Source organism: Chenopodium album, chromosome 22, assembly GCF_948465745.1.
Source record: "Chenopodium album chromosome 22, dcCheAlbu1.1, whole genome shotgun sequence".
In the NCBI taxonomy this organism is placed as follows: domain Eukaryota; kingdom Viridiplantae; phylum Streptophyta; class Magnoliopsida; order Caryophyllales; family Amaranthaceae; genus Chenopodium; species Chenopodium album.
This window is the reverse complement of record NC_137855.1, coordinates 12,631,818-12,656,894: the sequence shown is the minus strand read 5'-3', so window position 1 is coordinate 12,656,894 and position 25,077 is coordinate 12,631,818. Positions and strand designations below refer to the sequence as shown.

The window sequence follows — 25,077 nt, the reverse complement described above, 5'->3', positions numbered from 1 at the left end:
TTTGGTACACATCTGAATCCTTCTTTAGAACAAACAAAATCCTTTCCTTTGATTTCTCTGTGTTTTCCTTGTGTATATCTTGTTGTTGAATGTCTTATACTAAATCCTACAACCATAGCATGAAGCCTATATTGCTCATATATTTCATCCAAAGTTGAGGCCGTAAAATCTAGTAAACTTCCTGCAATATCATCCAATTGTATTTCACCTTGATTTCCACTTTCTTCTGTCAATGTACTATGACTTGTTTCTCCTGGACTTGTATTCAATTCTGCATATTGTAAGTTAAAGTTAAGAATATACAATATGTTATATACAGGATTACTTGTTGCACTAGGGTTACTTGTATAATTTTTTCTTGTATAATATGAGGTTTACTTGTTATGGTGCAGTTGGGTTACCTGTAAACTTTTATAAGTAGTAGATTACTTGTTTTGGAAAAGTTACTTGATAGAAAGTACTAGGGTTACTTAGAAGTTTAAAAGTAGATTTACTTGTTGTTAGTTATTGATGATATTATATGAAATTACTTGTTAGAGTACAATAGGGTTACTTGTAAGCTTTTTAATTTAGAGTTACTTGTTGTTACAATTTTTGTCAAGGGAGTTACTTGTTAGTTATTAATGATATAAACAGGGGTTACTTGTTATAGTGAACCAGGGTTACTTGTATTTACTAGTATATAAACAGGGGTTACTTGTCTTTACTAGTATATTATAGAGGTTACATGTTACTTGTTTTTACTTATATATTATAGGTGTTACTTGTTAGAAACCACTAGGGTTACTTGTTATAGTGAATCAGGGTTACTTGTAACACTAGTATATAATAAGGGGTTACTTTTTAGAAATCAGTAGGGTTACTTATAAGATTTTAAAGTAGATTTTCTTGTTGTTAGTTATTGATGAAATTATATGCAGTTACTTGTTAGAGTACAATAGGGTTACTTGTAAGCTTTTTAAATTAGAGTTACTTGTTAAAATTTTTGTCTTAATAATGATATAATCAGGGGTTACTTGTTATAGTGAATAATGGTTACTTGTAATCCTAGTATATTAACAGGGGTTACTTGTCTTTACTAGTATATTATAGAGGTTACTTGTTTTTACTAGTATATTATAGGTGTTACTTGTTAGAAACCACTAGGGTTAGTAGTTATAGTGAATCAGGGTTACTTGTAATCATAGTATATAATCAGGGGTTACTTGTTTTTACTAGTATATTATAGAGATTACTTGTTTTTACCAGTATATTATAGGGGTTACTTGTTTTTTTCTAGTATATTATAAGGGACTAAGGGTTACTGGTAATCGTAGTATATTATACTGGTTACTAGTAATCATAATGTTTATATAGGTTACTTGTTTTTTGTCTTAGAGTTACTTGTTATAGTGAATCAGGGTTACTCGTAATCATAGTATATAATTAGGGGTTACTTGTTTTTACTAGTATATTATAGAGATTACTTGTTTTTAGTAGTATAATATAGGGGTTACTTGTTTTTTCTAGTATATTATAAGGGACTATGGGTTACTGGTAATTGTAGTATATTATACTGGTTACTGGTAATCATAATGTTTATATAGGTTACTTGTTTTTTGTTATTACACATTTATTATAGGGGTTACTTGTAATCCTAGTATATTATAGAGGTTTATTATGGTGTATTTGTATTACTTGTAACCACACAATATTATATTGGTTACTTGTTAAACCCTATTTTATTTCCGGGTTACTTGTTCATAGAATTACTTGTTCATTCATATTTTTTACTTATTAAATGATAAATACAATGTAGATTTTACCTTGTATGTCATTGTTGACATCAAATTCTTCAATGTGTTCATCTTCCAGATCCAATACCTTATTATTGGTTTGGATTTTGAGATTCATCAATGAATCTTCAATTTCCTCTATCTCTATTGATTCTTGCGAATCAGGTAATTCTTCTGCCATTGTTCTTCTTGAATTTCTGGAAAAAAAATATGTTTGAATTTCAGATCGAATTTTCTTCGTTTTTGTCACCCTTCTGGAAGAATGGGTTTCGCCGCAATAAATGAGCGATCTGGGTTTTAGGGTTTTGGGATTTTTGCGCGTCTTTTTTGTACTCATTTAGTTTAGGTAGCGCGTGATTTTCAATCTCGTTTTGCGCGAGTTGGACTCCGTTATTTTCGCTGACATGGCAGCAGGCCGCACCATGTGGCCTGCTGCACCAAAAAGGCGCCGTTATTCTTAACATCATTTGCTATGGACTATTTCCCTTGGAAGATATAAATATGTACAATATACTTTTATTACAACAAGAGTATACGAAGTATAATTTTTTTTCCTGATTTTTTTTCATTATGTAATAGAAGTTACAAGCTTAAATAATGGAATGTGAATATTAAATCAACAAATGATACTTTTGTTATTTTCTTGAATAATTTATGAATTTCAATCAATTAGCACTCTATGAAAACTTCAATAATACTTGCTAAAGACGACACATGTTAATGGTTCTTAGTGTGATTTTTTCTTGCCAAGCATTCAATTGATATGAATGTATGTAACATACGAAAATATTATAATGTTAATTTTATAATTTTAAATATAGTTATTGAAAATTACCGTGCATGGCATGGGACCTAACCTAGTGCTAATCTAGAGAAGATACATCAAATATGATTTTGTTAGATTCTTAACAATGTGCATTTAGTGACTTTACCACTGAGCTCGGGGGCGTCATAAGAGATTTTACAGGGGACATTATGGCTACCACTTGCATCTTGCTTCAAGGAAGCTTCGAGGTTGACATTGCGGAAGCTATGGCTGCCAGACACACTCTCCGCATCGCCATGGAGTCCGGTTTCAATCGAGTCATATTGGAAGTGGATAACCTCAAATTGTTTAACCATCTATCCAAGGACATTTGTGACTTTACCTGTTTTCGGTCTGATTGTTAAAGATATTGTTCATCTTGCTTCTCTTTGTTTTTCTTGTAGTTTTTCTCATGTGGGAAGGAGGGGAAATAGGGTGACACATGTGTTTAGCCAATTGTAGTAGAGACTATGATGTTATGAGGGTATGGATGGAAGATATCCCTCCATGTGCCTCTGCCGCTGTTTCTTGTGATCGTGCTTTGCTCAATTAATCAAATTTCTTGCAACCTGTAAATAAAAAAAAAAATTAAAAAAAAAATAAACAATGTGTATTTTATTGATATGTAATTTTCGTAATTTTTTTTATTATGAAATTAAAGATACTTAGCGATAAAAAAATCGCACATAAAACGATAAAGTATGTTCATAATTTATTTTTTCTGATCTGATCTGTTTTGAACTTATTTTTTCAGATCTGAAATAAGTTATAATGTGTTGAAATAAGGTAAATTAAACATGGTCTAACTTGATTGTTTTAATGAAAAGGGGCAATGTGATAAGTTTTATAAAAGCATTTTATTCACCATCACTCTATGAATTTTAATTTTTCTTTACTTTTTTTTTTAAGGACAATAGAGCATTTTTTGAGGGAATTTCTCTTTACTTACATAATAGAACTTTGTCAATAGAGCATTATATACAAGTATAATATTTATTTTTTACCAGAAGAAAAAGGATTTCATTAATAAAATATAGTTAAATGACACTTTCATATAATTCCTAAGAAATTAAAAATTCCACCACAAGTACACACTTTAAAACTAAATACATCGCAGATTTGATTAACAATTGCCTTAATAAAAACTAAATTTAATCTTTGATCATTTTAAGATATTATCGGATATATAATGTTTAATATACATTCGATTATTTAAAAAGTTTGTGTTTTGGTTTTAAAGTATTGTACTTTCAATTGTGGCAAACTAGTCTATTTTAATGTTATTACTCATAAGATCTCTCTCCGATCTCATGCTCCTCACTTAGGCTCGGTCATGTTCACGTCAAAAATAATAAAACAAAGTATTGCCTCACCCAAACATTGGTCAGTCCACCTTAACCCTTTCGCAAACACTCTCTCATCTTCTTCCGCATTTTCTCTCTCCTCTTTCTATTTTTAGCACACTTGATAATTAAACCTTAACAATGGTTAGATTGGTATCGTCGACGGCGAGAAACTCATCGGGATAAAAGATGTCATCCATGGAGGAAGAGAGAAAGTTTAAGAGAATTAAAGAGGATAGAGAAAATAAAGATTGTTGATTATATTTGTCCATGATTTATGCTTAAATTGGCTTGATAATTGCTTGAAATTTTTGGATTTTTCAAAAAATGCCCAAAAAAAATCAATTTTGGGCTTTCTTGTGTTGTGTATAATTGTTGAGATCAATTCTCCTATGTGATTGTATGTTGAATTGTGAGCGTTTTGATAACAAATGCATGTATTTTGGTTGAGAAATGAGCATATTATGTAATACCCATGAGCTTAGTAGGGGACCTTCAATGGTGGTTCCTCTATTATTGACCTTTTAATTATTTTTATAAAATAAATTATATTGTCTAGATTATATCATGTATAATAATTTGGATGATATACTCTATAATTTGGATAATAGCATCCATTGTCTGGATGATATCTCATATTAGTTCAATGATATCCTCTATGAGTTCAATGATATCCTTTAATATATAGGTTCATGATATTATGTATATCCTCTATTGGTTCTATGATGTCATCTATAAGTTGGATGATATCATCCATCGCATAGATAATATCATTTATAAACTAGATGATATCCTTTATAGGTTGGATGATATATATCCTCTAATGGTTATGTGATATCATTTGTAGGCTAGATGATATCCTCTATTAGTTTGTTAGATGCATGATATCCTTTATTGGTTATATGATATCATCTATTGTATCTATGATAATCCTATATTGATTCTATGATATCCTCTATTGGTTCCATGATATTATCCTTGATAATATCATCTACTGTGTATATATATAATATCATATAAAGATGATATCATCTGTTTGTTCAATGATATCCTCTATTGGTTCCATGATATCATGTATAGGCTTAATGAAATCCTATATTGGTTATAAGATATCATCTACAAACAGGGATTGTTGTTTTTGAAAGCTTGACTCACCAAACTATTGGTGAGTAGGAATGACAACAGATCGGATTCGAGTCGGATGTAGCTAAATCTGAATTCGATCCGTTTAGTAAACGGACCCTGGACTCGCGTTTGAAAAAACCGAGTCTGAATCCGATCCGACTCGTAATTTTCGAATCTGAATCCGCTCCGTTTATACGAACCTCCAAAATGAGCCGAATATTTTTTTTTTTTATAATTTTTTTTATAATGTCATATACCTATAATTGTTTGTATTGTCATACCAAGTAAAGTATAAACATAACATATTTAAATTATAAACTTAGTTACATAACAAAATTTTACTACAAACACAAGCAAACAATTGTCCCTAGTTATAAAGCATATGTTCATACTCTCGGATTCGGACTCGGATCGGACTCTACCGGACTTTGCGTAGGGTCCAAGTCCGATCCGCCTCCTATTCGGATTCGGATCTATTTTATCGGATTCGGACTCGGTCCAATTTTAAACGGATTCGGATCAGACTTTTTCCTTCGAATCGGATCGGATTCGAATTGAACTTGGATTAAATTGCCATCCCTATTGGTGAGGCAAGCCTCACACAATACCTTCTCAAATAATAATATGGAGTATGCACTAAAAATAATGTTAGTTTAGTAAAAATTAGATCAATTCAATAAAAAAAAAACAAATTCAGTTCAGTAAAAATCATTAACTTTTTTTTTAAAAAAAATACATAATAGAGAATTAGTAGAAAAAAAAAATTCAAAGAAATATTAATTTAAGTCTAAAAATAATTTCAGTTTCGTAAATTAAATTTCAGTTTTGAAAAAATAAGGCGAAATGAATAGGCCTTAATCACTTTTTTTTTGTTTGTTTGTACTTGGGTATTAATTTTTTCCCTCTCACATATCTTTTTTTCAATAAAATTTTGCACCTATTAATATTATCTTTGCGAAAAAAAAACTTCTCTCTTACATCTCTTACTTATCAATAAAATAAGTTGGAAATCGTTCGGAGGTGTGTAAATGCTCCAAAAATAACAAGGCTATTTTTGGTTGCATGCTTGTCTGCTTGCCCAATCGAGCATGGATCAAATTGTCCAGTATACATTCCTTGAATTTTCAACTTCTACAACATGGTAAACAAGAAAGGAGTGTGCTATTCGATTCATGTTGTTAATACTTTATTATTGAGGTCTTGCTTCAGTGGTTAAGATTGAGGGTCTATGTACGATAGGTTACATGTTCAAATCCCCTCATCCCCCATTTGTAATTTGTTAATGGTGAAGATTGAGGTCACAGGTTAAGATCCCCTCGCCCCACATTTGTATTTTACTAGTGGCTAAGTACTTTGCTAGTGGGTAAGAATGATAGGTCACAAGTTCAAATTCCCTCATTCCCATTTGTAATTTGCTATTGGTTAATGCTAGGGCTTACGTACAAATATACGATAGGTTACTGGTTCAAATCTCTCTCCATTTGTAATATGCATTGCCCTTAGGGTTTATTTGAGCCAAATAAAATGTTCTTAATACTTCACCTATGTTCTTTCAAATAGTGAGACACTCGTATTGTACACAAGTTAAAGTTGTCAATTACTGACCTATCCCGATCCAAACCTGACATGGTTATTGGTTACTAAGAAAGAACTCGACCCAACCCAAACTCAACCTGATTTGACCCATTTATCATATTTTGAGTTACAATTTTTTTTTATTTTTTATTTTGACTTGACTGAACCTGACCCGTTAACTCAAATGGACTGCACGGCTGCGCACACATTGCTAATTGAACCGTCGTTAGCAATTTTTTATTTTTTATTTTGACTTGACTGAACCTGACCCGTTAACTCAAATGGACTGCACGGCTGCACGCACATTGCTAATTCCCCCATCATAAGCAATTTTATAATTTTCATTTTCTCAACGGGAGATCAATCGCAATCTTTTCGTGTTTGCGGTATAATTGGGGCAATTGAGAAATTCCGAAATTGAGTCAAACAGAAAGATGGGTAATGAAGGAACAGAAGCACTCAAGTATGTTTGGAAAGGAGCAATTCCCCTTCAAATTCATCTCCATGATTCTGAAGTCGCCACTCTTCCTCCTCCTCCCCCAGTTCTGGTTTGCATTCTTCTTCATTTCTTTCATTATTCACTTATAATTTCTTCTGGGTTTTTTGTTTTTAGTTTGATTTTGGGTTTTCTTTTTGCAATTTTATTCATATGATCGCATTAATTCCAAGTTATGTTCTTGTTGGGTTTAGTTCTAGTTGTTAGTTTGATTGTAATTTGAATCTTGGTTTTGTTTGTTGTAAAATTTATTAATGCAATTGTTGCTTGTTTGGTCTTGTTGGGTCTATGCTAGAATTGTTGATACTAATTTGTGCAAAACAAATCGATGTTAATAAGTTGTTGCCAGTTATGGTAGGCTGGGCATTCTCATTTGGTGATTTTATGTTGTGGCGTCGACTCGAATACAGACTTAAACTGTTTCTTACTTCGTATAAGGCAATGCTTGGAGTGAGGAAAATCATTTAGGGGTAATCATAATTTACAATTGTGGCGCTACTTTAGTAGGCAAACTACTATGTCGATTATGTTTGAAAGGGTTTAATAGGCTTTCTTATCTCATGATCTAGCAGTAATGTACTCCCAAATAGGAGGATTTCTAAACCTACTTGATACCACTTTGGTCTCTACCAAGTGGGGACCAAGTGTACTTTTACCGACACTTTTGTCTTTAGTGGTTTGGTTCTGGTTTCAAAGTGGATGGTATACCAACAATAGCCAAGGTAGGCTTAGATGGTATTCATTTTTGATACCTACGAACTCTTAGATGGTATTACTTTTGATACTATCTAACACCTTTTTAATACCAACGAACACCTTACTGGTACTTACAAACTTATATATAGTATGATATCAACTAATGTTTACTTGTTTCTTGATTAATGACTTTTAACGGTACTAGTTATCACTAGTCTACTACTTATACATCAAAATAAGTTATTTTAACAGTTTAATAGCCCACCATGCTTCGCAATAATTATTATTTAACTAGAGAGCTTTGACCAATACCTGAACCTAGTCGACAATGGAACCTCCGGCGTTCTGAGCTTCCGGCTTTACCAAGGTAGCTAACCCCAACCCTGTCTTCCTTAGATCATGCTCACCACAGATCTATTTCGTTTCCTACCTTAGACCGTAATATCTAACTAAACAATCCTTACCGTGTTTATGATGGATATATTTAAACAGAAAGGTAACTCATTTGATATATAAGGTTCAAGGGGATAACGTTCCCTTCTTGAACGAAACTTTTATTTAAATTGAAAAGATTACAACACTCATATCTTACAACGCACACACAAACTGAAAGCTTAAACAGATATAAGCTGAACTAGAGTTTTCTCTACTTTAAGAGAAATGGAGAACCAATCTGTCTCTTAAGGTGAATATTTTTCTCTAGAGGACTCTCTATTATTTTCAGAGTAATTCTCTAGCTAACTCTTCCAACTCTGCCTTCACTTCTTTGCCTAAGTCCCTTTATATAGGGAAACAAAGTTACATAGGATTCCTACCAAGCAATTCTACACCATTACTTTTTACAGAGATATTTTGAAACAGAAACCATTAGTAAAACGTGGCTACAGTGAAGATTCCTTGCATTATTGCTGGTGTGGGCTCAAGCCTTTATAATTTCATCCATCATTATTTCTTGTAGGCCTCCCTCACTATCTTTACTGTCTTCATACATAGGATTCTCTCTGCAAAGGTCTGCAACACATTTGGCTGCATACTCCTCATCCCAACTCATGAATGCTTCAAACAGATACTCATGGCCTTCAAATGACAGAAACTTTCCACTTTCAATATCTTCTAAATATTTGTAGATTGACTCGGTGTTGTTTATGCCATCTACTAAATATTCTTTCATCTCGTTTGGCGCCACAATTGTAGTGTTACCAACATGAAACATGACAAGAGGAATTCCTTTCCTTTTTATAAAATCGTTAAGATATTGTGAAATGTAGAAAAATCCCAGTGCTCTGGCTTCAGTTGGATTTCTAACAGTCTTCTGACGAATTAGTATGGGATCTTTGCAACACCTTATTCTTCCAAACATTATCAAGTAATGCGGAGGACTAACTTTTCCTTCCTTAACTTCGATATTAGCACATTGCACCTTTACACTTAGCTGAAACTCATCCTTTTTGTCACCACAATATTTTCGAACCCTGTTGAACGCATACTGTTGGAACTTCGTGAGTCTTTGGAAGAAAGAGTCATTAGGAGTAGGGAATTCATAGAAATCGTGTACCATCCCATAATCCCAAGCCTTGTAATGTATATCAATGAATGGAGCATTCTTATCAAGAGGATATGGATAGAGTCGCACTGATGCAACTTTAGAGTTTTTGGAAAACTCTATCCTATCTCCCCATAGATCTCGAACATCAAAGAATTTACTGGACCTTGTGACCACCAACTCGTACCATGTCCTAAAATCGTTATCTCTTATTTTATTTAATATTATATTTCGTACATCAGGAATGAGCTGAAATAACATAATTGTTATTTCGAACATCAATAACCTCTGGACTGCCGATGGCAACCCTTAATTAAACCATCTCGTGAGCGTTGTTTTGCTGATATGATTAAGCCTTGCATTAAGGCCCAACTGGAGGGTGAAACCCGCTCCATTGCCTTTTCGGTCTCATCAATGAGAGTTTTCCTCTCTACATCCATCTTTTGAAGTTGGTATGCAGGAGGTTTTTGTGTAGTCTTGAGCTTCTTGGACGACATTAGCTAACTCTCTGGTCAAGCTGTCTGCTAAAGAATTCTTTGTTCCCTGTATATGTTCAACAGTAAAAGAGAATTGGTTAAGCCATAATTGCCAACGCAGGAGTCTCCCTTGCGCTTGCATATTAGACAAATTCTTTTTAACAAAACCGAGTATGCCTTTGCAATCTGTTCTTATTAAGAACTGTTTAGGGGCTAAGAAGATTAAGAACTTCTCGATCCCTCTAATAACTGCAAGGATTTCCTTTTGCATTGGAGGATAATTTAACTCAGCTTTATTAAAACTTCCACTGCTATATCTGCAAAGTTTTTCTCCTTCTTTTATTTTTAACACAGCGCTCCAGTGCTCATTACTAGCATCTGTTTCAAGGATTAAATCATCTTCACTGATAGGTAGTGTTAGTACAGGAAGATCTTTACACATAGCTTTTAAATTTTGAACAATTTTAGAATCACAATCCTTCCAGCTCCAAGTTAATTCTTTCTTGAGTTTTTGTTGTAATGGTTTTCTTAATAGAGCAAGATTTTCTATGAAATCAGAAGCATAAGTTAAACATCCAAGAAATCTTTCTAGTTGTTTTCTATCTTCAATTTTATCAGGAAATTTTTCAATCTTTTCTAGGATATGCTTTTGCAATATTATTTGTCCTGCTTTAATTTCTAATCCTAGAAACTCAATTTCTTGTTTAGCATATACACATTTATCTTTTCCAAGAATTATTCCATGTTCAGCACATTTTTGAGTTACAGCTTTAAGATCATTCTTATGCTGTTCTAAATCCTTTGAGAAGATTAAAATATCATCTATGTAAACCAAGCAACAATGATTAAGTTTTCTAAAAATATTATCCATTCTTCTCTGAAATATTTGTGGAGCATTTTTTAATCCAAAAGGCATTACTAACCATTCGTAATGCCCTTGAGGGGCACTAAATGCAGTTAATGGAATGCTTTCTTCTTCCATTTTAATTTGCCAATAACCGCTCTTACAATCCATTTTAGAAAACCATGTGGCTCCTTGTATTCTATTAAATAACACAGTTTTATTGGGAATATAGTAGCCATCAAAAACAGTATTGTCATTTAGTTGTTTATAATTAATGACTATTCTAGCTTTACCTCGTTTTTCTTCTGCATGGTTTCTAACCATGAACGCTGGACTGTTATGAGGACTCTTGCTATTCCTAATTAACTTCTTATTCAACAATTCTTTTATTTTCTTATCGAATTCTAATATATCTTGGTAGGTATAAACCATTTGTCTTACTCTGATAATCTTATTAGGATTTGTTAAAGTTATCTTAGCAAATGCTTTATCCCTTTCCCAATGCTCTAAAGGATTTGTTGAATATAATTTTTCACATAACTTTTCTTGTTGCTTATTAATTTGATCTATTAATGATGATTCACACTCAGAAATTCTAAGTGCAACCTCTCGTTGTGTAGGTGTAACCCTATCACCACGCTCGCTGATGGGTATAAGCCTTTGATATTTTTTGTATAGGAACAGAATGACCATTAATAGTAAAGATTATCTGATCAATAGTTTGAGTGCATGGGGAGTATAACCTTTGAAAGTTATTTCCTATTATCATATCATGACTTGGCTGATCAGTTGCCCATAAAATAGGAATAACACATTGAACTCCTCCAATTTCTATTTTTAAATCTTCAATTATCTCCGTATGCATCATGACACTATTATTAGCGATTCTAACTTGCATAGGATTTTTAGCCTTTTTCCATAAGAATTCTGGAAATAATGATCTTTTTCCAAAACATGTAGAGCAACCACTATCAATATACGCACATAATTTATATTTATTATAATCTTCAATGCATATATCAATTGGAATATAAATGCTATTAGGATTAGTACTGGTTACTTCATTACAAGCTTCCATTTGCATATTAACTTCATCTTCATATACTGGTTCACTCACAGTTTTAGTCTTATATCCAATTACTTTCCTTTTATCAATAGGATTATTTAAATCTTCATTTAACTCAAAACTAGAACATGATCCCATATCAATGCTATGCCTTGCAGGTTATTTTAAAGCCTTTTTACTCTCATATTTTTCATTTAGTTTCTTTAGTAGAACTAATATTTCTTCTTCATCTTCTTCTGGCTTCTCATCACATTGTTTTTTCAATTTTATAATCGTTGAGTTTTGTCTACTTAGACTTGGTGTTCTAAGACTCATATTTCTCTGTATCTTAGGTTTCATAGCTACTCCAATATGAAGTAACCCTGATTCATCAATTAACATTTTACTTGATCTATTACTAACTGCAGGATTCATAAAGAATTCTTCCTAAGTTTTTTCAATTTCGATTTCATTAGGATTTACTTTTATAGGTGTAATTTTCTTCTTAGGGCCTCCTCCTTGCTCATACTTCTGAGCATCGACTATTTGTTTTTTAAAAGATGAGTCTATAGTGTTTACCAACTTATAAACCACCTTCCATCTTAATTGTATGGGTCGTGTTCCTTTATGCATTTTTACTCCTTCTGTTAGTAGTTTGATAGCTAAAAACTTAGACGCAAATGAGTCTTCTAAGCTCACATAATATCTAGGTTCACATATGTAGCTTACCGTTCCTTGACTTAAATTACATGTGATACCACTGATTATTTGATCATAAAATTCTTGATGTCTAATATCACAAATAAAACTTAAGCACTTAACATCTTTGCCAAAGTCTTGTAAAGGAGTTATGTATACTTGTACTACACCAATACAAATGTAACTATAATTTCCTTTTTCTTTATGTTTTTTAATACTTTTCCAGTTTATGATGTTAATTTCAGCTGCTTTTTGTTCACAATCTTCGATTACTATACTTCCTTCCATTTCTTCACATACATATTTAGTTCTTGTTTTAAAGAAAGAAGTTTAAATATTTTATCCTTAGTAATCTGAGGAAAATTCCAGCTTTCTTTGTTTTTCTGGTCTAGGTCATTATCTTCAAATGAGTATTCAGCTCTTTTTAATTGACCTATAGTCATTTTGCTTTTTTCCTCATCACTGTCATCTGATTCTGAGTTTTCTACTTCTTCTCCTTCCATCATATTATTTATTTCTTCGTAATTTTCATCTTCAAACTCACTGTCTTCAGGTTCTTCATTATACTCATTTTCTTCTTCTATTATTTCAACTATTCCTTTATTATTACTTAAAGCCAATTCTAAAGCCTCGTCTTCTGGTATTTCTATGTAATCCCAACTACCTAAAGCTTCCATTAATTTATGATTAGCTTTCTTACATTCATTAGCATAATGTCCTAATTCTCCACAAGACCAACACTTGCATGTTTTCTTTTTCTCAGGACAATATGTTGCTTTTCTGAAAAACCTACTTGGTTTTCTATATTTATGTTTATAGTACTTCTTTTTATAGGTTTCTCCTCTTGATTTGTCAAATTTATTTTTCTTATAGTTCCTTCTCTTATTATAGTTTTTTCTTTCACATCCATAGTTATTTGGGAAATCCCAACAAGTGAGAAATTGTCTCTTCATTTGTTGAGTTCATGCAACTTCTCTACATTTCTTTTCAATCCATTTTCTTAAAAAGACAATTCTATTTCCTAGGGCATCCCTAGCTAAAAATTTTTCTTTCCATTCTTGATATTTTTCACTAATTTCTTCATTCAGGGGACTTGGTAATTTATCATAGAACATTCCAAGATTTGTCTCATTTTCTCCAATTTTATAATAATATGTCTCAAACTCCATAATGTAACTCTCAACATATTTCATATTACAGATGGACAAATTACTTAACTTTCTTTGATATTCTATTCGTTTTTCATTAGGATCAGCTCTTGGACCAATGAATTCTAACTCAATGAATTGACATAACTGCCTAAACATTCTAGTAGGAGATTCACTAGTTCTTAATGTAGCTTTGACTTCTTCATCTATACCATCATACCAATCTTCTACACAACCATAAAAACTATGTTCGATATAATTTAAGAAATTCTCAGAAGTCCAGTCAGTGTTTAGGTTGAGTACACTACTCATGCTCTTTTTGCACTGATCTAAAACATTTTGTCTATCTCTTACTCCGTCTAACTTAAGCTTATATTCAGTTTGACTTATGGGTTCAAGAGTTACTTCTTCTTGTTTAGGAATTTGGTTTGGCATAACCTTGACACTAAACCGGGTAGTTTTCCCTGGTATGTATCTTGGTCATGTGCAACTTCCTTCTCCTTGATATCTAGGTCTTTGGATAACATTATTTACGTTAATGTTTTCATCAATAATTTCTTCTCCCACATCATTATTATCCATTACTCTTTTACCTAGTTTATTTTCAATCTTTTGTTGGACTACTTCTATGGGTAGAAAATCCAGATCATTTAACTTCATTAATCCCATTTGTTGATATAGGTCTTCTTCTAAAGTAACATAATTATTTTCTTCTATAGAAGAAATCCCTTTTTTAGAAATTAAATTCATGATTTCGTTAAGCTTATTAGGGTCTTCTTCCTTATCGAATAAGACTTGTAATTCTTCAAGTGTTTTCTCCTGAAGATGATGGCTCATCTTTAGTCTCTTGGTTCTTTTCTTGATTACTAATAGGTCTTTTAGGAAGTGATACAGTAAACTTCTTATTTTTATCTAGATTTTGAAAAGGATATTTATATTTATATGGAACAATCTTTTCCTTACTAGGTGATACTTCTTTGTTAAACTGATGTCTAACCTCGTTTGTTAAAGCAAGTTGTACTTGTTTAACTTGTTCTTTTAGCTCACTTAAATTTTTATTAATCTCTGATATTTCTGTTAATAGCTTATGCTCACTGCTCATGCAACGACAATGTACGCTACCAACTTCTACTTTAAGCTCACCAATTTGATCTACAATATAATTAAGAACTGGCCAAGATTATTAGAATTTTCTGGAATATGATAGTAATGCTTAAAATTAGGCTTTTTACACTCAGTAGAAGGTCTAGTATTCTCCAGTTTTACTTAATTAATTACAACCTAATTTTAGCTTTTAATAGTATGGCTCTGATACCAATCGAACGCAGCTAGATACCAACAAAGTTTTAATTAGGATCCCAACTATAAAGCCACTTATACCAACAATAATATTTGTTTAATATGATACCAACCGCAGTACTATGATGATACCAACACGTTGTAGGATGGTATTTTGAAATTACTCGGGATGGTATTATCTATATATATATCGTTGGTACTCACAGATAAGGTTTTTTTTTTTTTTTTTTTTTTTTTTTTTTTTGTCTTTTTTACTTTTCGTTAAATTACGAAAATAACCTTACTAGAGACCACCTTGGTCTCTACCTACTTGAGACCAAGAATTCCTCCCCAAATAGGGGCATTATATTCTTCCATTTTCTGCTAACCACACTCTGAGCACGACACCACTACTAGCTCCACCTTTGCCCTTTGACCACCTATATTAGTTTTTATTGATTTATGTTGCCTCCTTATTCATAACTCTCATACTAGCATAGCCTAAGTAGAAAATTGATGTTGGTGCTACCTCATTGATTAATTTTGCTATGGAATGAACGACAGGCATTGAACCATCAAGTATTTGAATGCTAGTTTGTGATGTTAGTTTTCCTTAGTTGTGACTCGGTGCTCAACTAATTTTAATTTGATCTCTTCTATAATAAGATGTTAATTTGGTCTCAAGAGCAGGGATGCTTGTTTTGTGAAGTAACTAAGGCTTCATGTGTGAAGTAATAAAGTTTTTAGTATATGCGATCAACCTTAGAAATAGCTCCAGCAGCTGATTTTTTTTTAATTTTTTTTTTTTTTTTTTTTTTTTTTTTTTTTTTTTTTTGGTGTAGAGAGAAATTCTGATAATGGTATCATCACAATCACAAGAAGAGTAGCTATGACTTAATATCATCAAATTCTAGGACTCAATGTTTATTTGTTTGATTAATTTAAGGTAAGGGTATGTTGCAACTGCAAAAAGATGAGAATGTAGTATGCCTTTTGCATGTGATATGGTTACTTTTAGGTATCACGTGGAGAATCTTCTTTAGATTTTGAAATGGGAAAGCAATGAAAATTAAGATCAGTCTCCTGGAGCTTATATGAAATTAGAATTTTGTTTTAATTTGAGGACTTAAGGAAGGAAATAGGATCAATGGAGCAAAAAGTATGTTTTATTCCCACCATTTGCTTCTTCCTCACAAAGATCAATGTCTTGTTATTTTGTATTGAATATATTTCTTTTTCCATCTCCCATATGTTAGATTCCACAATAATTAAAAGTGAGGCTCTATTGAGATAGAGTGACTGAGTGAGTGTCAGAGTATGTATAGTGAAGGGAATGTTTGATGTGTCAAAATTCACAAATTTTATTCCTTGTAATTTTTCTTTTTCTTACGGAGTGAGCTTCCAAGAGCTATTTCTTTTCTTTCCTTTTTTTTTTTTTAATATAATTTTTAAATTTCTTTTATTTTCCTTAACAGGGCTCTCTTCGTTTTAAACATAACAGCAGATTTCCTTTTTTTTTTTTTTTTTTTTTTTTTTTCCGTGAAGGGACTATTGATGTATGCTGGTTGTTTTGGTATTACAGTTGTTAGCGCCACGAATAGGTTATCTTCCACTGCTAGCATCTCAAATTAAACCCCTCTTCAGCAGCTCACTTCCTCCAGGGGATGATACAATTTGGTTCGAGTACAAAGGATTGCCCCTGAAATGGTAAAGTTCTGGTCTTGCTGTGAATGCTAGATTTTTACGTTGAATAGCATAATCATTATACTCATGAATTCAAGCTCTGATGGATCTGTTTTACGTGTTTTCTTATACCCTGCTTTCTTTTATTCCTGAAGGAGATGTTTTAAACAATGTTATGCTTGGCAAAAAAAAAAGCACCCCTAATCCACTTGAACAATTGCAAGAAATGGATGAAATCTAAATTCTTGAACTGTCAACCAGCTTAAGTGTTTCAGCTATCTCTAGTCTCTACAAGTCTACAACTCACGAGTTATTAATTAATTTTCTACATTATGGCTCAAATAAATAAACATACCTCAACTTTAATTAAGTCTTTTGTATGTTAGTAAATAAATTACACAATCATGTTGACACAGCACTTGCGCAGCTTAAAAATTGCAAGAGTGAGCACATGAATTTCATCGTAATCAAGCTACCAAACATGAAAGATGCAGCGACATCTTAAGATATGAGGTATAGTCATTTATAAAACACCTGTTATGGGTTGAGGGTAGTTCACTGTAGCTGCATATCATCATTCAAGCATTACCGAATACTTTCCTAAAAACTGGAGGATCCATTATTAAATGCTTCTAATGAGTGTTAATTAGTTAGGGAGTGTGAAAGTGTGAAACATGACTTCTCCCTTGTGTGCCTTAATTATCAAATTGTCAATGCTAAAAGTGATGTGCTTTCTCATATCCTTGGAATTTTTCATTGCTGTATATGTTCCCATGTTTTGCTATCAGTATACCATGAGACTAGCATATCTGACACCCTAGCCTGTATTTGCAGTGATGTATGACATAACTCACATAAGGTACACCCTACCAAGATCAGTATGAGATGTCGAGTCAACTGGAATATAGTTGTGGGCTACATTGTCCCCCTTGTTTTTGCAGTGACTATGTTCATTGATCGAATTTTCTGGAGTCTAAACGTTTTTAGGGCATTTATGACCTATATTTGTACATAGGGGGCATTTTTAAAATCATCTTTTCTTGTATTCATCTTTCTATATCAAATTTGGATTTTTCACCATGGTTGTGTTTCTTGTACAGGTATATACCAACGGGCGTTCTTTTCGATCTTTTGTGTGCGGAGCCTGAGAGACCTTGGAACCTTACGGTATAAGTGTTGGTTGATCTTCTTAAAATTATGAATGCAACTGAACATGTCGTGTTATTTGTTAATTTTGGCTGTATTTAGTATGTATAATGCTAAGTGTATCTGTTGGAAATCAAGGAATATATATGTGATGTTTTCAATTAGGGAAGCATAAGTTGCATTTGGTCATTATTGTGTCATAGTTTTAACTGATGAATGGTATGTTTCATATTCTACACTTGTCTGCTGTCACCTCGAGCACTTTTTGTAAGGATTTATTGTCTTCTAGTAACTTATTGAAATGTTTAGTCTGTGGCTAAATTCTGCAGGGAAAATTTTGTAGAGAGGTTAAATGATGACTTATGAGTTTATGATGGCATGTTGATGACATTAGTTTTGCTTATGGCCTGAATTTAGCTTTTTTTAACAAAGAAACAAAGAGTCCTTATCAATCACATGTTTTTCTACCTTATTAGGTCATTTTCTGTATACTTGTATGTTCAAATGGAATGCCTACTAAGTAATGTTGTGTATCTTTTTTGCATTGTAGTGAATCACTTCTTTACTTAGCATTTAACTTTATGTACTATATACAGGTTCATTTTAGAGGTTATCCGAGTAATACACTAACTCCTTGTGAAGGTGAAGATGCTGTTAAGTGGAGCTTTATCAATTCTCTGAAAGAGGTAAATTGCACGGACCAAAAACTACATTTTGCGGCTATATGACATGTATATTCTATGTACATGTCTCCTTGTGAAGGTCATCTTCTGTTATTGTCACTTGTGCTTGTTGACTGGAAATAATGCATGTTGACTATCACTGCTGGTATCATTTGCAGTGTACTTGTGCTATCTTATTAATGCTCCCTTCTCCACTTCCACTGGTTGTGCTCACAATCTTCTTATCTGTCACCAATGCAAGTCAATAAAGCTTGATGACCTCTAGCATGTGTTACCCTAGTGGTTCAACAAGTTCCATATGGTCCAATATATACCTATGAAATTATTGAACAAACAACAAAGGCATATCAAACATAACCTTCTCTGATCATGAATTGTCTCTTCCATTTACAATTCATATCTTATTTCTTTTCAAATGTATGAAATAATCTGCCGGAACCATGTATCCTCTCGGACACTGAATTGAGGGATGTTCAGCAGCCTTGCATATGGCAAAAATATACTTCCCCGTTCTTTTATTATCACAACAATTGAATTTTGACACTATTCACATACAATCGTATGACTTTATATTTTGATATCTTTGTAAGTGAAAATACAATCTTGTGGGGTCTTGTTAGATTAATCTTGATGTTTATTTTCATAATATCAAATCTTTATAATTATTAATTTACTTAAAGATTTTAATAGTTAAAGTTGTGCATGTATGCGTGAAACTCCAATTATCGCAATTATAAAAGAATGAAGAAATTATTATGTATTTGCCTAGCTGGCTCTTGCATGCCAATTTGACAAGGCAATAGCTATCTGATTGAAATCCTTGATTCATTGGTGCTTAAGTGTAATAATATTAATGTCAAGGGTTTTGCAATATGCCAACCTAAGATTTTTAATTTTACTGACTGAAAAGCTCACAGGTATTGTATTGTAAATTCACTCTCCAGGTTTAGACTTTAGATTGGCAACACCTTCTGTTTTCTATTTCTACCTCTACATTTGAAATTTCATTGTTGTTAAGCTTGATTGCTGTAAGTACATCATATAATTGATGTCTGTCTGTCTTTTCAGGCTGCCTACATAATTAATGGAAACTGCAAGAATGTAATGAACATGTCACAGTCCGATCAGTTGGATTTATGGCGCTCTGTTTCAAATGGTGAGATTGCTTATTCATTAAATTTAGACAAACATCTATATAGCTGCATATGGATTTAAATCTTTTGTGGGAGCACATTAGAAAAGATGTTGTCAGATTGTGGTAGCAGTGATATATAATAGATGAGTATCATGAGCAAAGCTTACCGTAGGCTGTTGTTTTTGAAAACAAGTTAGCTACCTATAGTCTTCCACATTTACATAGAAGAGAGGCACCTCATCTTAAATTGTTAGTTCTATGCTCCAGCATTGTCCAGACCAACTTTTGCACTTTTCCACCCACTTTTAGCCTTCTTCACTGTGAGAGCATTTTCATTTGTGGCAGAATAAAACATTCAATTTCCTGAATTGGAAAAAAAGTATTGTTCTTTCCTGCACAGGCTTGTAGTGATCTGTAGATTTTTTTCATGGCCTTTGTAGTATCCAAAATCCCATATGAATCTATTTGTACAAAGAAATGGACTGATGATGAGTTTTAGGTGTTTACTGTGTAAATTTACAAGTGAGTAGGCTTCTTCTGCTGTGCCACAATGTTCATATTATTACTGCTGCTATTACAATTGAGACATAGGTGAGTGATTGGTCCCATGGATATGTCCCCTTTCTCATTTACCATTACCGGTAAGCAACAGTCCTGATGATCTAACCCTAATATCATCTAGGGCTATTTCGACTTAAAAGCTACCTTTTTTTTATTTTTTATTTTTTATTTTTTTTTAAAAAATTATGATCTGGTAAGCTCAACATATTGTTTGAATTGGGCTTGTCGATCCTTATGATTGGGGATGGGGTCATTTTTATTACTGTCTTTAGATTTTTTATTTGTATGTGTTTCTGCGCCATGTCTTTTCCAGCATCTTTGCCGCTGGCCTGGATATTTATCTAAAAATTGTAGGCAAATCTAATTGGTTCATTTAGAAATAAATTTGGTGAAAGTTGTAATTGTAATTATGTGGTTAGGACTTAGGATTCTAGTGTGAACAAATGCGATAATTTTAGGATTTAGATTGAATGTTTCTCATTTTAGGATTTTCTTGGAAGTTATATCTCTCTTCTCTGCTGAAAGCTACTTTAAGTGGCTTTTTTGCACTTGCTACCTCCCAGGGCATGGAAATTTATGTCAAAAATTTAAACACCATACTTAAATGCTGTCTCAAGAGCTGATCTGCTGATGCTAGATGCAGACTGTACAAGGGACTTGTGGCTTTTTGACTTTGACTGGGACCCCTCCTCTCTGTTTTTCATTAGATTTCATACCTGAAAGGTTTTTTAGAACTCAATCAAAGAACAATTTTTATAATAGGCCCTTCTTCTGATCGCTTTTATCTCCGGATTTTGCTTTTTTTTTTTTTTTTTTTTTTTTTTTTTTTCTCTTTTGAGCTTATTGTCTTCTAACTCATTCAGAATTTGTGCTTGTGCATCAATAGTTTACCTATCTGGTTGTATCAGGCAATCTGGAGTCCTTCCTCAAGGTGACATTAAAGCTGAAGCTAGGAGCCATTGAAGATGATTACACAGCAAAACTGTATCCATCATTAAAATCCTCATCTGATACTGGTTATACAGATAATCCCGGACTTGCCAAAACAGGTAGTTCTATACTTCAAGCCTGCCTATAATTTTCAAATTGTATTATCTATACACAAACTCTTACGACTCCATAAGGGATCATCCCTACTTTCCTAGTGCATCATATAACTTTCCTGAACTTACTTGCATGACTTCTGCTTTTGACCCTCTGTAGTTAAACAGAGAGCCAAACAAACTTGTCAAGGAAGTTGGATCTCCTTTCTTATATTTTCCACCTTTTAGACATAGCTAAGTTAGGAGGAAAAAAAAAAACAGTTATCACTGACAACTTTGGAGACAAATGATGATGGTCATTCATGAGCCTACAGATGATTATTAAATGAACACAAAATCATATTCACCAAGGATTCTCTACCAAAATTTCACGCTTACTGTCCAGAGCAATGTCCTAAACATCAATTTTTTTTTTTGGTAATTATCTAAGAAAATGGCAGTAATTGATGCATGTTGGTAGGCAAGTGGATGCTTTTAACATGGTCAGAGCAGATATTTCAGCCCAGATTTAGCTGTATAGTTACTTCCATGAAGACTTAGTTCTCTTTACCTTGTTCTTATTACTTATTCTTGTTGAAACCAGATTAGATCAGGCTAGATCAGAAAATTTCAGAGAGATTATACAATATTAGGAAAATGAGTTAGATCATAAATATAAATCAGACCTGAGCTTAGAAAATTCAGATGAGGAAAACCTGAAAGTGAACAGAACGATTTCTTAGACCCATGTTCAAATATACATGCTAACAACCATTCAAGACTTGAAAGTCTTAACATTATCCATTGATGCCGGCTGTGGTTTCTGAGTAGGTTTAATTAAGAAACTGTTGCTGTTTACAAATGAGGGATCACATAAAGTGACCCACAACTTGTTTATGAACTGACATAATTTGACCTATTTAGGGCCTGTTCTCTTACGTTGAAATTCAATTCAATTCAATTCAGTTCAGTTCAATTCAGCTCAGCTCCTACTTTCCTTCTCTTATAAAATATTCATTTCAGCTCAGCTCAGCTCAGCTCAGCTCAGTTCAGTTGAGTTCAACTGAGTTCAGTCAATGAGAACAGGCCCTTAGTGATGTTGATTTAATGCATAATGACGGTGCTTATGATTAATGATCTGAAAATGTGAATAAGTAACCGTATAACCGATGAGCATAAGCGTTCGAGAGACTTTCACCCTTCCAAAATACAAATTAAAACTTAACGAGAAGTCTCATCAACGTTCATCATGATTCTCTCTTGTCTTCAAGCTTATTAAGTTATTACCCAAGCCACTAGATCATACTGCAACTAAGTTGACCCTCCCTTAAATATCATAGCACACATTGAGAAATGACTAATACACTCATGTTCCATAGGAAACTGTTTTACTAAAGTACTTTTCTTCATTAAAGGCTGCTTCAAAATCTTCATTGAGATTTCTGTGCCCTTGTTTGGGCAATTGGTATATGTTATGCTAACTTCAAGTAATTTGAAATTTGTCCTTTTCAGGGTAAATTCCCTTTCACCAAGTTCTACATTTTGCATTCCCTTAAAAGAGTCTTAGAGGCTACACACATGTATAATGTGGATAATTGTTGCATTAATGTTAAAAACTGGCAAAAGTATTGCATAAATTGCAGGAAATGTTGCATTGATATACATAACATACTATATTGAGTATAAATTGTTCTAGTGCCAGATAGTATGAAAACGGATGAATTGAGATTTATGGTACCTTTTGGATAAATTTCTCTTTTCTTTGTTCCTTCTGTCTGAATTTTTTTGTTGTTAGTCACTATTTACCTCTCTGGTACAATTTCAAAAGCCATGTTTGACCTATTATGGCAGGTAGGATTCCAGTGCGGTTGTATGTTAGGATTTTCACCGAGATGTTTGATGACATGGAAAAGGCTCCTGAGATTGACAGCTGGGACAAAATTTCTTACATAAACAGACCCGTTGGACTCAATAAAGATGAAGGTCAGTATAAATTTCATGTCTTTAAATTAAGGACATTACTAGTAGATCAGATTCTTGAATCCTGACCAGCCCCTTTCCTTTTAAGTTTAAATACCTGTTATTCTCTTAAGACGATAAAACTCTAATTGTCTGGTGATGTGGTCATTTAGGATGTCTAATAAGTTAATGCTACAAGTTGTACTGCATGCTCTCAGACAGTTTATTTTCTGTTTCTGTTTCCCATGTCATGTTTGGCAACTCTGTGATATTACCAGCAAATGACAATATCATTCATTTGATACTATTAGGTTGAGTTCTCCTTTGAATTATGAAGAGAGCATTTGAGCTTTCTTGCATTTTTACTGAACATAAAAATGTTACAATGGTTTTGAATATTTTATTTGTGCTGATATTGAAATCACGCAGTTCTTGACAAAGTCTGATTAAGCACTTAATGGGGAACTGTTGACTTGGTTGTTCACCATGGTTCTGCATTTGACTATATAGACGCCAATTGCTATGCAATATACTTGGAGTATAACTGAAAACTGACTACCATCAGACATTGCTGAGATGCTTAGAGACTTTCTTTGATGGGCCTTTGCTTGGTTTTCTGATCTTTTATATCAGTAGAATAATTTATAGTCGTGTATGTAATGGCTACTGAGATGTCCTTTTTCCTGGAGACGAAATACTCAAAATGTGAATCATTGCAGGAAAATGCTTTACTTTAACTGATGCTATGAAGACTCTCCTGCCAGAGTATTTTGGAGAAGGGACACTCAACGGTGAGAAAACAATTAAAGAGGAGGTTCAAGACGTGCATCCAGAAGATGCTGGTGACACAAAAATTACAGAAGAGGTGACTATATCAGTCAGTGAACGTACTGAGGCCAAACAATCATCAGAAAGTGCTGAGATCAAGCTCATTCGAATTCAAGGTATCAAGCCAAAACCCGAGATCCCTTTCTCTTGGGTAGTCAACAATCTAATGAACCCAGATCACTACCTTCACATATGTGTGTATTTGATCCATCACTAGCCTTTGCCATACAAGCGTTGCTTTACATAGACTGGTTAGCTTCTGTATATGTCACTTAGCTGGCCTGGTGGTTTTCCACGTTGGTTTATTTAGTTTGCGCACCCTTGCATTCTTTGTTTACGTATGCAATCTGTAAAGCACAATAGTCTGTACATAACAAAGTAACCTTCTTTTACTTAGATGGTTTCCCGTTAAAGACTTCCCTTTCTTCCATGTATCGTTTGCATGATGCACTTGAGAAAACGAGGGTTGAATCAAATGACAAGGTTAAGAACTGAAGGTGCTATACGAGCCGACCTTGTATAGCTCTCTGATTCGTATACGTGTTTGCTAAATATAGCCAGTTAACCGTACAAGTTGTGTATTGTATAGCTATACATTAAGAGTCCTTTTTTTTTTTTTTTTTTTTTTTTTTTTTTTTTTTTTGTGCAGTGTGATTTTCAAGATATTTACATCCCACTAAAATTCTCTGCGTGAAATGGTCCTACCCCTTACTAAAAAAAATTACAGGGAAAAGAATTATCTCAAGGTGTTTCTTTAATAAAGCTGAAAGAGGCATTGAAACACTTACTTACGGCTTGCTTGGGAAAGCAATTAAACAGATGAGCAATTAACTCTCCCCTCGTCCTCTCCTGGAAATTATCTCATACGACGGTTGTACCACCAGGCAATACAACCCTCTCATTTCTTCCCTGGCTCCCCGCCAAAAAAAAAAACACCCACGTTAATCAAACAAATGTGCTTTCTCAATTCTGATCTCTTACAAAAAACAATTACCAAATACTTTATCATACAAATGTTATATACTTCGTACTATTGTCTTATTTTTTTTTTAATTTTATACTTCACAGGCAATATATATGCAACTAGCATGAATTAGAAACATTGCAAGTGAGAATAATGAATTGTTCATGACTTATATAATCAAAATCAAATTTTAACCAAGTTAAACTTCGAAATCAATCCGAAAATGTCCAAAACTCGACTTGAGTTCA

At 33.1% G+C, this 25,077-nt stretch overlaps 1 protein-coding gene across 2 annotated transcripts; it reads left to right on the top strand.

Annotated features, from left to right (window-relative positions):
- Positions 1-6,933: 6,933 nt before the first annotated feature.
- LOC145605507 (autophagy protein 5-like) lies at positions 6,934-24,451 on the top strand. 2 transcript variants are annotated; one of them, XM_081661572.1, is made up of 8 exons: positions 6,934-7,171; positions 16,431-16,555; positions 17,632-17,698; positions 18,274-18,363; positions 19,429-19,516; positions 20,965-21,105; positions 22,930-23,061; positions 23,757-24,451. In XM_081661572.1, the coding sequence occupies exons 1-8, from the start codon at positions 7,058-7,060 to the stop codon at positions 24,080-24,082; spliced, it is 1,083 nt and encodes a 360-aa protein (XP_081517698.1). In that variant the 5' UTR covers positions 6,934-7,057; the 3' UTR covers positions 24,083-24,451. The 2 variants fall into 2 exon arrangements, with proteins under 2 accessions (XP_081517698.1, XP_081517699.1); XM_081661573.1 differs by lacking the exon at positions 20,965-21,105 and having other exon boundaries at positions 6,936-7,171; positions 23,757-24,448.
- Positions 24,452-25,077: the final 626 nt, after the last annotated feature.

Excerpts from the sequence above, each read along its gene's own strand:
- LOC145605507 (XM_081661572.1), top strand. The coding sequence starts at position 7,058 with ATGGGTAATGAAGGAACAGAAGCACTCAAGTATGTTTGGAAAGGAGCA. Across the intron at positions 16,556-17,631 it reads AAAGGATTGCCCCTGAAATG|GTATATACCAACGGGCGTTC; the intron begins GTAAAGTTCTGG and ends TTTCTTGTACAG. Across the intron at positions 19,517-20,964 it reads ATGGCGCTCTGTTTCAAATG|GCAATCTGGAGTCCTTCCTC; the intron begins GTGAGATTGCTT and ends TGGTTGTATCAG.